Here is a 13,478-nt window from a genome sequence, read left to right as displayed (position 1 = left end):
CCACAAAATGACTCACAGTGAGAGGGTTTGTACAAGTTAGGTATCAACTCCATGTCACATGCACACAAGTATCTAATAAGTTTTCAAAGATTGGAAAGAGCTATAAAATGACTAGTAACCAGGTGTGCTCCGTCCCCAGTGAAGGAGATAGACAAGGACATTAAGTTAGTGTAGTATCGGGGAGTATCTAGGTTAAGACCCTAGGTCAGTGGTCGGCAAACTGCAGCTCGGCAAACTGCGGCTCGTGAGCCACATGCGGGTCTTTGGCCCCTTGAGTGTGGCTCTTCCACAAAATACCAACTTCTGCGCATGGGCCATGAAGTTTCAATCACACTGTACATGTGCGCCTGCACGTGGTACTTTGTGGAAAAGGGGCCAAAAAGCCACATGTGGCTCACGAGCCGCAGTCTACCGACCGCTGTCCTAAACCCTTGGGAATGCCTGCAAGAAATCTGAGATGGTTGGGAGCTCAAGGGAAAGTATTAGCACTAATCCTTGGAGAGGTGTTCTCCTTAAGTTATGGACTTTTTCTCTTCACTATATTAGTATATTTAGAACCGACCATGACTCCTAGACCATGACAAACCTTGGCAGGTTAGATGTATGGCTACCCTCATATACTCACACTTTTGTGAGTAATGAAAAAGATGCCCCTCCTGGGTAAAGGAAATGTAAAAAGCCATCCCCAGGCCTGAACGTGCAGTATGGAGAGCTAAGGGCAGGCTGGATTTCAGCCCTCACTCTCAGTACCTCAACCAGATGTCCCTGTGCAAGACATACTTGTATAATCCTCCAAACAGATGTCTAGGAGTTGACACAGTAGGGTGTGTGTGTGTGTGTGTGTGTGTGTGTGTGTGTGTGTGTGTATGTTTCTTTCTTTCTCCTTTATGAAGATGAATCACTTCTTTGGATGAAAAGGGAACCTAGAAAGAAGGAGGAATTTATTCCTATTTTTAGTGGAAATCTTTGCAAACCCCTCAGAGTCTGAAAGGCTATCTTTTCAATCCTGCCTTGCACCTGTTTCTTTTGGGATATTTGGAAAGCATCATAAAACAGGAATAATACCTTCCTCCATTCTACCTTTCAGAGTTATTAGGAGGCTCAAAGGAGACCATCTACAAGAACCCCCTCTATGAACCCCTAAGCACTAGATCAGCACAAGTTATTCTCATCAGGAGGGAAGAGCATGGCCGTTCACCCATACACACACCTGCTTCGTGCCTTCGCCCCCAGCCAGTCACCCAGCACTTTTCCCCACTGCGCACTTTCTGGCCAGCGGGAGGAATGCATATTGGTTGAATGAGCTGTTTCAGGGTCTCAGGCCAGGCGACACTGAGCTGTAGCAAGGCAATATCGTAGTCGAAGGTCTGGCTGTTATAGTACTCGTGGACCACAATTCTTCTTACGGGGGAGACAAACTTGGCATTCCCCTGCACATACATTCCCAGGTGAGCAGTCCATGGCGTCGGGTCTGACAGCCTGGTAGAAAAGGAACCAGGCACGAAGTCAGTGGCTTAATGAACCAGACATGGTGAAACAAGTATTCCACAGAGAGATGAGCAAAGGGAGGTCTGGCTTTCATTCCCTATCACAGTCGCTGGCTCTGTCCACAGACGTGGCAAGAAGCACAACTTCTCTGAGGCTCTCTGGTCTCCATATTAAAACCAGAGATAGAGTAAGGTGTAGTGAGGGTGGTGAATGATAGCTCCTAGTATGCACCAGCAACATCCTAAGGAAATGTTGGAAATTCTCTTGCCACTGGTATTTCATAATCCACACACAGGTAAGAACATTAGTGACTAGAATGAATGCTATATTCTTCTGAGTGATACTAATGATAGTCTTCGATGGAGGCAGCCTGGGCCAGTAAGATAGTGCTCTGGGAATCCTTTTGCCAAATTCCAATAATATAAACAACCAGATAGATTAGATCTCAAAGTGCTATAAGCAGGGATTTAATGAAATTACTGTTTGCTGAAAGATTTAAGAATCACTGCTCTAACTGCTCAGGCATTACCATTCCCAGGGGCCCTTCCAGAACTCTAATCCTGACCCCCGTGGCCTCCCACAAAATCAAGAAGGGTCTTGTTGTCTCTATGGGAGGTTTTCATCTCCACCAGTACAGCAGGCTTACTCTGGTGGGGTGAAGAGAATGTGGAAGTTTTGGAAGTAAAATAAGGACAGAACTCAGAGTGTGACCCCTAATTTGCTTAGCTGACATCTCATCGGTGGTACTGGAGACCCAGAAGGGTATGAAGGTTAACATAACTTGGAGCAGTTTCATAGCATTAAAGACTAATGGTCACATAAAAGCTGTTTTAGTCATTAACAAGAATCCTGTAATTTCTGGGAGAAGCAAACACTCTAATTGTATAACTTTGTTGAAATATCCCATCCACTTAAAAATTTTTGAATAAGAACGTAATAATACTTTTGTATCTAAGATCCAGTAGATTCCAAATAAGGTTACATTTTAAGTGAAGTTATTTTCTATGCTTTTCTTTGGTTAGGGGCAAAAATAGAATATTGGGGACTAACTATAGTTATAAGAAATATGAATCATGCTCTGTTAACCTTGTGATTGCCTTGTTCTGATTAAAGAAAGGACATTTTAACCTGGCTGGGAGTTTTATGCTCCCGCTACTCCAGTCAACCTTGGACCTGGCAGTCAACCTTGGACCTGGCAGTCAACCCTAGAATTCGGTCCATTCTCCTTCAAGAACTGCCTATTATCATGGGAAGATTAACAACAAGCTGCCCAAACAATGGAGTCCTGCCCCAGCATGCATTGCCTCCTTCCCCATGCCTGTAATCCCTGCTTCCCCATGTAAACTTTGTCCTGCCCTATATAAGCAGCTGGTTTATGGGGGGCTGCAGAGCAGATTTTTGTGGATGACCTGCGGCTCTTCCATACTGCCGTTGTTGTTGGAATAAACGCTCATATACCACCCAAACCTGTCTCTGACTTGAAAGTCCTATCCTAGTTCTTCAGTTTAGTGAAAACCTATTCATTTTTGATGTTCTTTTGTGTTGTTCTTTTTTCTAAATGTCAATAATTCCTAGAAGAAATGTTTGCCACACAATTGGTGTCAAAAACACACACAAAAAACCCCCACAAACTACCAATTATGAGTGAATACCACCATCAGGAAGCTCTTTCCCACAACGTGAAGGCACATGCATCATCTGTAGTCTGAATGTGCCACTTCACAGTACAGATTGAGATGCCCTACCTGTTTCCATGGAAACAGTGGGCCGCAGAGAGAAGCCACTCCCTGGAGATGACCGAGGCTCCACAGTAGGCAGATCCAATGAAATGGAGGCTCACTTGCCAGGGCCACCCCCCTTCCAGGGTGTCGGTGCCCCCAATGATGCGGTGGAGGGTGGAGGCACTCCCACTGCAGCCTTTGGGAGAGAAAGGGTCATGTGATTTAAAGGCAGACTTGGAAACAAATTGGAATGAAGTCAGGTTTAGTGCAGAGTTTGTGACTGATTAACCAGGAAAGCAATTGAAATCTGCTTATCTAGATAGGAGGCAATGTGCGGATCTTTCTGAAACCAGCACCAACAAACCACTCCCTCCCGAGTCTCCTACAGTAACGTGAGGGGAGGAGGGGACCTGTTAGTAGCAGATGCTCTGATAGGAACAGCTGCCGCGGGGCTTAGGTTGTTAGTAAAAAGGAAAAGATTTCATTCCAGATGCAACAGAATTGAGACTGTCTTTGAGGTTGTGCTGATTTGAGAAAAGCATTTGGGAAACAATTTGAAAGTCCAAGACTAATGAAAACCTATTAAGAAACACTGGTTATCAGAGCAATTCTTTTCCGGTGTAAATAGTATTGATAAGGTCAGAGAGTTAACATGTTGCCACATAGCCAATAGAGGCCACACAAGTAACAATACCATATGGCAGGTTAATTTTCAAACCATAGATAAAGCAAGAACCAGGGCTTAAATTTGATCTAAGGTAAAGCATAATTAGCAAAGGCATCCACTGTGTGCCAGTATGCATTTCTTTCTCATAGGTTTTTTATTTAAGAACTTGCCCCTTGATCAGAGAGAGTTATTAGCAAGTGAAGCTCTCCTTATAAACATCTGGTACATTAGTGCTTGTTATCAAGAAAGAAGATGGAATCTATTCTAGTGTTTTTAAAACTGAGGAATTATTTCATATTCAGTTCACCAGTATTCTTCTCTGGGCCTGAGGCAACCTCTGCCAGGGGAATTACACCAAGAAGGGGATGAAAAGAAAAACTGAAGAGGAAATCTGAACTCTAGCTACTCACTGCAGCCTTCTTCATCGCTTCCATCTGGACAATCCACAGTCCCATCACACTTTGCATTTTGTTTCCGAAAGCAGATATCATTGCCACACTTAAAAGTTCTGTTGTTGCATGGAATGCCTAAAAATGAACAAAAGAAGATAGGGGTTTGTTGTTTTTTTTAAGCCAAAAACAGATCTGAATAAATGACACTGAACTCTGCAAACGATGGCTTAAGCACAGTTGGGTATTTGCTGCTCTGGGAAACACAGCAGAGGGAAATGAAGCAATGTCCCTCATTGATCTGCCCCTTCACCTCAGCAGAGCCATTGGAAGGCAGGCAGGCAGGCGGGCAAGTGGGCTGGCACATCTGAGAACCAATCCAAGGGCCTCACCTTTCTTCCACTGCAGAAGAACTGCAAAGCAGTTGGCCATATCATTGACTTTAGGTCATGACCTCTCTGCTATTATCTTGTTCTCCAAGAAAATTTTGGAGCAAAAATCATCACCATACTCAGTCTTTTTACACGATTGGGGCAGTGGGGGTGGGGGAGAGAATGGACAGACTGAATTATAGCACATTTGTTCACAGTTTGTGTGTCTCTGCAGGGGCATGGTTTTTAGCAAGTTCCCTCAGTGTCCTTCCATCTGGAGCGGCATTAAAAGCAAGTAAGCAATGAAAATCTCCCAGTATTCACACACCCACACATAACACTCCACCCCAGTTAGTGACCAACAATCCCATTCTGTCTAAGACGGAGAGGATTCCCGGGATATGGGATTTTCAGTATGAAAACTGAGAAAGTCCTGGGAAAAGAGACAAGTTGGTAAGTTGATTATCCTAATCCAACAGAGGTGTTTAGATTCTGATTTAAAAGAATTGTATAGCCCTGGCTGGGTTTCTCAGTGATTAGAGCATTGGCCTGTAGACCGAAGGGTCCCAGGTTTGAATCCTGGTCAAGCGTATGTACCTCTGTTGCAGCCTCGATCCCTGGCCCTGGTTGGGGTGAATACGGGAGGCAGCCAGTCAATATATCTCTCTCCCATTGATTTCTCTCTCTGTTTCTCTCTCTCCCCCATCTCTGTTTCACTCTCTAAAAATCAATGGAAAAATATCCCTGGGTGAGGATTAAATTTATATATGCGTTTTATAGGGAGAACAGCAGAGTGCCAGAACCCTTACTCTGAGTGCAGTTCTGCTCGTCCTGGCCGTCCTCACAGTCCCTGAAGCCATCGCAGACCAGAGGGCCCGGCTGCCTGAAGGAGCTGGCGTTGCAGGCAGGTTTAAGAGTCACTAGAATGAGAACAGACAGAACAATCCTGAGCCTGAGCCTGAGACATCACCTGGACTCTGATGACGAGCAGTGCTCCTCTGCAGGTAGGCTCAAAGGGTTAGGATGACTTAAATGCAATGAAAAGTGTGTTCTCCTCAAAATGGACATATTCAGGGAGAAAAGCAAATGTTTAAACTTCGGTGTAATTCCTAGCACTCTGAGTTTGTCAGATCTGAGTTCTTTCTTTTGTGTAAATGTGTTGAACTCTGGCGGGTTGTTTATTTAATTACAATTAATTGCATTATAAGATTTTTATTTTAAGAAAAAAAAGCACCGGGTATTACCTACATTAATTACATTGAAATTACCTACCTTCCTAAACAAAGTGGGAGGTTCCTGAGATTGGGGATTTTGTTTTATTCTTCTCTGTACCTCAAGCCTCTGTCCAAATAGTAGGTGCTCATTAAAGGCTTGTTGAATGAACTCTGACCTGGTGGCTCAGTGGTTGGAGTGCTGTTCCTACACCTAAAGGTTGTGGGTTTAATTCCTAGTCAGGACACATACCCAGTTTACAGGTTTGATTTCACTGGGGCACATTTGGGAGGCAACCAATCAATGTTTCTCTCTCATATCCATGTTTCTCTCTTTCTCCCCCTTCTCTCTCTAAAATTAATAGAAACATATCCTCAGTTGAGGAATTAGAAAGGTTTGTTGAATGAATTATGAACGTGAAATCTTAGAGGATAATAGACTTGTAGTCTATATGTAAGGAAAACTCTCTTTAAAATTATTTTATCTTGAGAGATTCATATCCTGAATTAGAAAATACCAGTGTAAATTGATCACAATTTTTTGGAGTATTTTTAAAAATTGCCTTTTTCCAAGTGACAGGCACAGTATATTAGCAGGCATTCTTAGAAGGTACGATTTCTTAGACATTTTTGGTTCTGTGAAAGTTATCATTTTTGTTATCTGATTATATTTTTTTCAGAGGTACCTCTTGTGAGGGGCAAGAAAGGACATTGCTGCTCTAAAATAGTTCCTTAAGTCTCCAAGAATACCTAGTTGACGCCTAGGAAATAGCTCTCAAAATGGCATGATGAGAAACAATGATTACCAAAATAAAACAACACACACACACACACACACACACACACAAACACACACACACAAACAAAACAACACAAACAAACACACAAACAAACCACACATACACATAAAAAAACAGTCCTTATTCTAAAGTAACAATAATTACTTTGTTTTGAGCAAGAGATAATAATAATTAAAAACAAAAGCAATCTCAATTGCTATAATGATCAGTTTCCTTAGTAAATAGAAGACCCCATAGACCCCCAAAAGTTCAATGCACTATAAGTTTAAAAAAGTTTTATTCTGGCCCTAACTGGTGTGGCCCAGTGGATAGAGCATCAGCCTGAGGACTGAAAGGTTCCAGGTTCGATTCTGGTCAAGAGCATGTACCTTAGTTGCAGACACATCCCCAGTGGGGGGCGGGAGGGTGCAGGAGGCAGCTGATCTATGTTTCTAACTATCCCTCTCCCTTCTTCTCTGTAAAAAATCAATAAAATATATTTTTTAAAAAGTTTTATTCTGTTTTGTCAATTAAAAAAAGGAGTGTGGAGTGTAAGGTTATTTTTATGAATATAATTTACCACAATTAGTTATATTAACTACAATATTTCTCCAAGAATATAAATAAGATTCAATAGCTTCCCCATCGCAATTATTTGAGTTAAACTCTGGATCCTCAGGAGAAAGTGTTACCAATAGTTTCATATTAACCAGTGAACTTTCATCTCTGTATCGCTCCCTGAAACTGAAGACAGATTCAGAAATGACGTGCAAAGAGTAATGGAAAACCAACAGATATTCTCCGCCCAAAATAGGAATATCCAATACCCCACCTCTTAGTCATCACCAATGTGATATTGATGCAAACTATATAAGTAAAAAATAATAATAGTTCTTTCATTCACAACACCTGTGTTCCATACTTCACTGCAGAGTCTCTCTAGCTGAAAGAACTGTGCTTTAATATAGGACTGTTCCATATTTAATTTTTTGAGGAAACTGCATAACATTTGCCATAATGGCTGCAATATGGAACTACCATTTGGCCCAGTGATTTCACTTCTAGAAATATATCCTAAGAAATCCAAAACACCAATCAGAAAGAATATACCAGTATGCACCACTATGTTCATAGCAGCATGATTTACAATAGCTAAGATCTGGAAACAGCCCAAGTGCCTATCAGTACATGAGTGGATAAAAAAACTGTGGTACATTTACACCATGGAATATTATGCAGCAGTAAAAAAGAAGGATCTCTTACCCTTTGAAGCAGCATGGAGGGACCTGGAAAGTATTATGCTAAGCTAAGGATAAACAAAATAGATCCAGAGACATGGAAGAAGCATGGAAGAATCTCAGAGGGAAGGTGTGGGGGGAGGGTGTGGGTGGGTGAGAAGAGATCAACCAAAGAACTTGTATGCATATATGCATAACCCATAGACACAGACAATAGTGTGATGCAGGCCTGGGGTGGGGGGCAGGAGCAGGCTAGAAGGGGTCAATGCAGCGGGAGGGTACATCTGTATTACTTTCAACAATAAAGATAATTTTAAATTTTTTTAAAAAATAGATTGTTTAAATAAATAAATAAATAAATAAATAAAATGGAATTGTTATATTTAAGATTGTGGTTGACTAAATTATTAGCCACAGATCACCACTTCCTGTGGTATATTATGCACCCCTATCCCTTGCCATGACCCCACACTGTGCAGAATAAATCTCCCTGTCCCTTGACTATGGCCATAGCTACCTGACTTGCTTTAACTGATGGAATATGACACAAGGGATGGTGTGCCAGTTCCAAGCCCACAATTTAAGAGGGACCATGTGATGTCGCTGACTCCTTCTTTGCTCTCGTCACTGCCCTGGCTAGCACCCTAGGTCAATGAGGAAAAGAGCCATGATGAGTAAACCTGACCCCAACCTACAAAGAACCAAACTCAAGAGGACCCAGTGCTTGAAGCAGAGCCACCCAATGAGCCCAGCCTAGATCAGTCACATCCCAGACAACCAGAGTAAGTGATTGTTGTAAATCCCTGAGTTTGGGGGTTGTTTGTTATGAAGCAATAGGTAGCAGCTGCGAAGACCCAGGATATGCAGCAGGAGCAACAATGGCCCTGACAAGTTATTTATTCATATGAAAGTCATAATAAAAGTTTGATTACCCACCACAGAAAAGTTCATCACTTTCATCAAAGCAGTCATTTACTCCGTCACACCGCTGGGCCTGAGGGACACACAGGCCCGAGGAGCATCTAAAAGATCCAACAGGACAGGCTGCAGAAAATTAAAAAATAGAAAATATTGTGTGGGTCCCTAGAAATCACTGGAGCACATTAATAAAGAAATATGAAGTGATTAGTGATTAATGAGTTGACAATATAACAGTAGTAATTACATAAGTTCTTCATCAAATCTAAGTTACAGGTGATAATTGAAAAACAAAAAAAGCAGAATTTAGGAGAGCAAAGAAAGCAAATAAATTCACCAAAACACAGTCAACATTGCAGCCAGGTCACATGTACAGTCAGACTTCTACTTCCTCCATTCTTGCCTCAGCTCTCTGGCAAGACTCAAAGAAAGTGAAAGCTGGAGAGTACCTGAGAGAGCCCAGCATTCTTAGTGTGCAGTTTGAGACACCCCAGGGGGATATGAATGGACTCTGGGGTCTGAATCCTCTATGATCAGATGCATTCTTCTGAGTAGTCTTTAGTTATATTTTCAATTAATCTCTGTCTCAGAATATATGAGTAACCATAGAAAGTTGGACCTAGAGTAATTAGTGACTGGCCTTGAAACTCAGGACTCCTGCCTCCTCCCCAGTCCATAATTTTTTTCACTTTAATCGGATTGCAAGTTAAAGATTCCATTCCTGGTCTTGATTCATGAATCCTGGCTTATAGCTACATATAATAGAAACTAGAGGCCCAGTGCACAAATTCATACACCAGTGGGGTCCCTCAGCCTGGCCTGCAGGATTGGGCTGAAACCCACTCTCTAACATTCCCCAAAGGGTCTTGTATTGCAAGAGGGCACGGGCCAGGCTGAGGGATCCCACCAGTGCACGATCGGGACCAGGGAAGGACTTGGGAGGTTAGCCAGCCAGGGAGGGACTGCGGGAGGGCTCCAGGGCATGTCCAGCCCGTCTCACACAATCTCAATCAGCTGGACCCCAGCAGCAGGCTAACCTACCAGTCAGAGTATCTGCCCTCCTGGTGGTCAGTGCACGTCATAGCAAGTGGTTGAGCAGCTTTGGTTGAACGGATGGCCTGACAACCAGACACTTAGCATATTAGGCTTTTATTATATAGGATAATAAATCCTTCCTCCCTTGCTATGGTCTGAATATTTGTACGCCCTCCCCAAATTCATATGTTAAAATACTAATGCCTGCCCTAACCGGTTTGGCTCAGTGGACAGAGCATTGGCCTGCAAACTCAAGGGTCCCAGATTTGATTCCGGTCAAGGGCATGTGCCTTGGTTGCAGGCAGATCCCCAGTAGGAGGTGTGCAGGAGGCAGCTGATCAATGTTTCTCTCTCATTTATGTTTCTAACTCTCTATCCCTCTCCCTTCCTCTCTGTAAAAATCAATAAAATATTTTAAAAAAATAAAATACTAATGCCCAATATGATGGTATTAAGAGGTGGTGCCCTTGGTGGGGAATGGGTCATGAGGGCAAGAATGGGCTTAGTGCTCTTATAAATGAGGCCCCACAGAGTTCTCTAGCTCTTTCCACCATGAGAGGATACAAGGATAAATCTGTGATGCAGAAAAGAAGCCTCACCTAACCACACTAACACCCTCATATTAGACTTCCAGTCCCAAGAAATGTGAGAAGTAAATTTCTATTCCTTACAAGCTGCCTGGTCTGCAGTATTTTGTTACAGCAGCCTGAATAGACTCAGACACTCTCTGTACAAAGGAGTTGGGGAGAGTACATGGTCAGGACCCCACTATCTCAATGGCGCACAGTGGAGAGGATGAGTTCCTGAAAAAGAAGATGGCTTACTATGTACCTGTTTCCTTGCAGGAAATGCTAATATTCCCATATTCAGAAGTGGACTATCCTAAATCCAGAAATAGGGCATTAGGAAAAAGAAAAAAAAAGACGTGCTCTAGAGGAGCCTTCTCTCACGTCTTATCCTCATGGAGTCCTAAGTGATTAACCCTGCCTTTCCCTCTTTTAACGCGTCAAGAATTCCTGAGAAAGTCAGTATCTACTCCCTCCAGCTCTAATGACTTTCCTCAAGCATTGCTTTGTCTATTGACCACTTCCTGGTCACTGTTCCAGTGGTTCTCACTGTGAAGCTTGACATTCTGACCACTGGTCGCTGAGCGCTCCTTGACTGACCAGCTCTCCCTGTAGACGAGGCCAAAGAGAGTCACAACTGCTGGTCTCCAATCCAGCAAATGTTGGTGTACACATCGTATTTACAAAGAATTCTGGCCAGCAAAAGACAGATAAAGAAATGGGCTTGGCCTATACTTTAGGAGTAATGTGAGATGTTATTTTACAAATATGTTTATAAATCAATAATAAATAATTATATTATTTGTTCATAAATTAAACTATAGCAGTAATGAATATGTAATTTTGTGTATTATCTATTATATATTTAGTTTACATTATATATATTTGTTAAATATATATTTATTTGTGCAGTATCTATTATAAAAATAAAAATGTAATAGAAAACAGCAGAAATAAAGCAGTTTTCATTCCTTTAAATTCTCCAAGTTTAGAGTTATTAAGTATTAGCCTCCTTTTCACCAATTTCTTAAGGTTTTCTAAGGAGCTGATCCCAGACTTACGTTGACTGATGTTGTAACTGCCATATTCCACCAGAAGTGGCTTGTCCGAGAGCTTGGAACTGCATTGAAGCTGAATGTGAACAAGAGGGCTGGGCACTCGGAAAATGGTCTGGTGATCCATGTAGGAGCCACAGTACCTGAGGAGACAAGAATCGAAGATACAGGGTCTGAGGTCTTTCAACTGCATTCCTATAGACCATGAATTCATTAATGCTTTGGTCACTTGGGCTTTGTTAGCATTTCTTTTTTTTTTTATAAGTATTTCTTAGGGTGGAGCTGATAGTTATCCTTTCTAAGCTAAGTGTCTGTGATTGAGTAACGTCTGCCCCCTAGACGTTGTCCTCTGCTAAATAAAACAAGAGCAGTACCATTGCCTGTCTGTTCCCTCGCTCCTTGCTTTCCTCACCAACACTTATACTCAGAAGACATATGGGTTTCATTCTCCTGGTCCCCACTCATTTTGTTGTGTAAATCACTGCGCAATATTGCCTGCTTCTGTCTACAAACCTCTCAATAGAGCAGAGTGGAATATATGAGCTCAGATTGAAAATATACAAGAACCCCAGCAACACTTAAAGCAAAAGAGAACAATATTGTTTCAAACTAAATTGAAATCATATGCACACTTCAGAGCTTGTCCTTGGCAAAATTTCAAAGGAGTAATGTCTAGCTACAATATTTCTCTATCTCAATTTTTCTTACCTGGCATCACCTAATAGACAATGTCCCTCCTGTTAGTGATTCCTATTATACGAGCCCTGTGGTTAGTGAAACATGAAGTCTTATTACACAGGGGCCCATGATAAGTTAGGCCTTTGCCCTGTGTAGGTAAGGCTCTTCCCAGGGTGAAACCTGCAGGGTCTCAAAAGGAAATAGAAGACACAAGGCTTGAGGGGGAATGTCCTCCACAGGAATCTGTGACTGTCAATCACTCCAGGTCCCCAAAGCACTTGGGAAGCACCCTGTGTTCCAGGACCACACACAGGTATTCAGTGGGAGGGGCAGAAAGTTAACCTATGATTTCAACATTTGAATGAGGAAAGCACTCATGCGCATTTCAGAAAGAAACTTTTGCAATTGGCTGATGTTCAGGACTTGATGGACTAACAAACCAGTTCCTGTGATAAGAGGAAGAGATAACCGCTGCCGTGGCCACCTGGCCAAGTGGAAGCCAGTGTCTGAGAAGCATCTGAAAGCCAAGTGAAGCTTTTGAGGCCAGAGACTATTCTAATTGATCAGCTTGGGATTAGAATACAAACTTATACGTGGAATCTAAAGAACAAAATAAATGAACAAACAAAATAGAAATAGATCCATAGATACAGACAATAGATTAATGGTTATCAGAGAGAAAGGGTGGGGGTTGGGAGACTAGGTGAAAAAGGTGAAGGGATTAAGAAGTACAAATTGATAGTTATAAAATAATCAAAAGGATGGAAAGTACAGCATAGGGAATACAGTCAATAATACTGTAATAACCATGTGTGCTGCCAGGTGGGTACTTGAAATATCAGGGGGGAACACTTGGTAAAATATATGATTGTCTAACCACTATGGTGTACACCTGAAACTAATACAGCATAATATTGAATGTTAACTGTAATTTAAAAATTAAATTTTTTAAAAAGAATACAAACTGTGTTCTGAAAACATGATGATTGTTATCTGTGTCATAGTGATTTTATATATGTTCTCTATTAACATATACTAGGCTTTTCTTGCAAAGATGCGCCTCACTCAAATATTCAGAAGTCAGGAGGAAAAGTATCTTTGAATCCATGCTTGGGGTGAAGCTTAGAGAGGAACAGTCAGTAATAAGTCATGTCAGTGGCTAATGAAACAAAATTTTTTAAAAAAAATAAAAGGTTGGAGCAACTCAGCAAAATTGAGTTTACATGTACAGGCATATAATGGGTAAGAAAACTGAGATGTAAGGAGGTGAAGTAATGGGTTAAAGTTTATATGGCAAGCGAGTAGAAGCAGGATTTAGCCCAGCCATGGGCAAACTACGGCCCGCGGGCCGGATCCGGCCTG

At 41.9% G+C, this 13,478-nt stretch overlaps 1 protein-coding gene across 1 annotated transcript in view; it reads right to left on the bottom strand.

The window, feature by feature from the left end:
- The window catches only part of TMPRSS7 (transmembrane protease, serine 7), a 43,807-nt gene that overhangs the window by 2,026 nt on the left and 28,303 nt on the right, over nucleotides 1-13,478 (bottom strand). The window contains exons 11-16 of the mRNA XM_015563808.1: nucleotides 11,445-11,581; nucleotides 8,801-8,908; nucleotides 5,446-5,556; nucleotides 4,287-4,403; nucleotides 3,234-3,405; nucleotides 1,211-1,479 (exon numbers count right to left, since the gene is read on the bottom strand). Coding sequence (XP_015419294.1) covers nucleotides 1,211-1,479; nucleotides 3,234-3,405; nucleotides 4,287-4,403; nucleotides 5,446-5,556; nucleotides 8,801-8,908; nucleotides 11,445-11,581 — 914 coding nt within the window. The remainder of the gene's footprint in view (nucleotides 1-1,210; nucleotides 1,480-3,233; nucleotides 3,406-4,286; nucleotides 4,404-5,445; nucleotides 5,557-8,800; nucleotides 8,909-11,444; nucleotides 11,582-13,478) is intronic.

This window comes from Myotis davidii, unplaced genomic scaffold, assembly GCF_000327345.1.
Source record: "Myotis davidii unplaced genomic scaffold, ASM32734v1 scaffold379, whole genome shotgun sequence".
NCBI classification, from domain to species: domain Eukaryota; kingdom Metazoa; phylum Chordata; class Mammalia; order Chiroptera; family Vespertilionidae; genus Myotis; species Myotis davidii.
The sequence above is the reverse complement of the archived record's forward strand: the minus strand, read 5'-3'. Positions and strand labels throughout refer to the sequence as shown.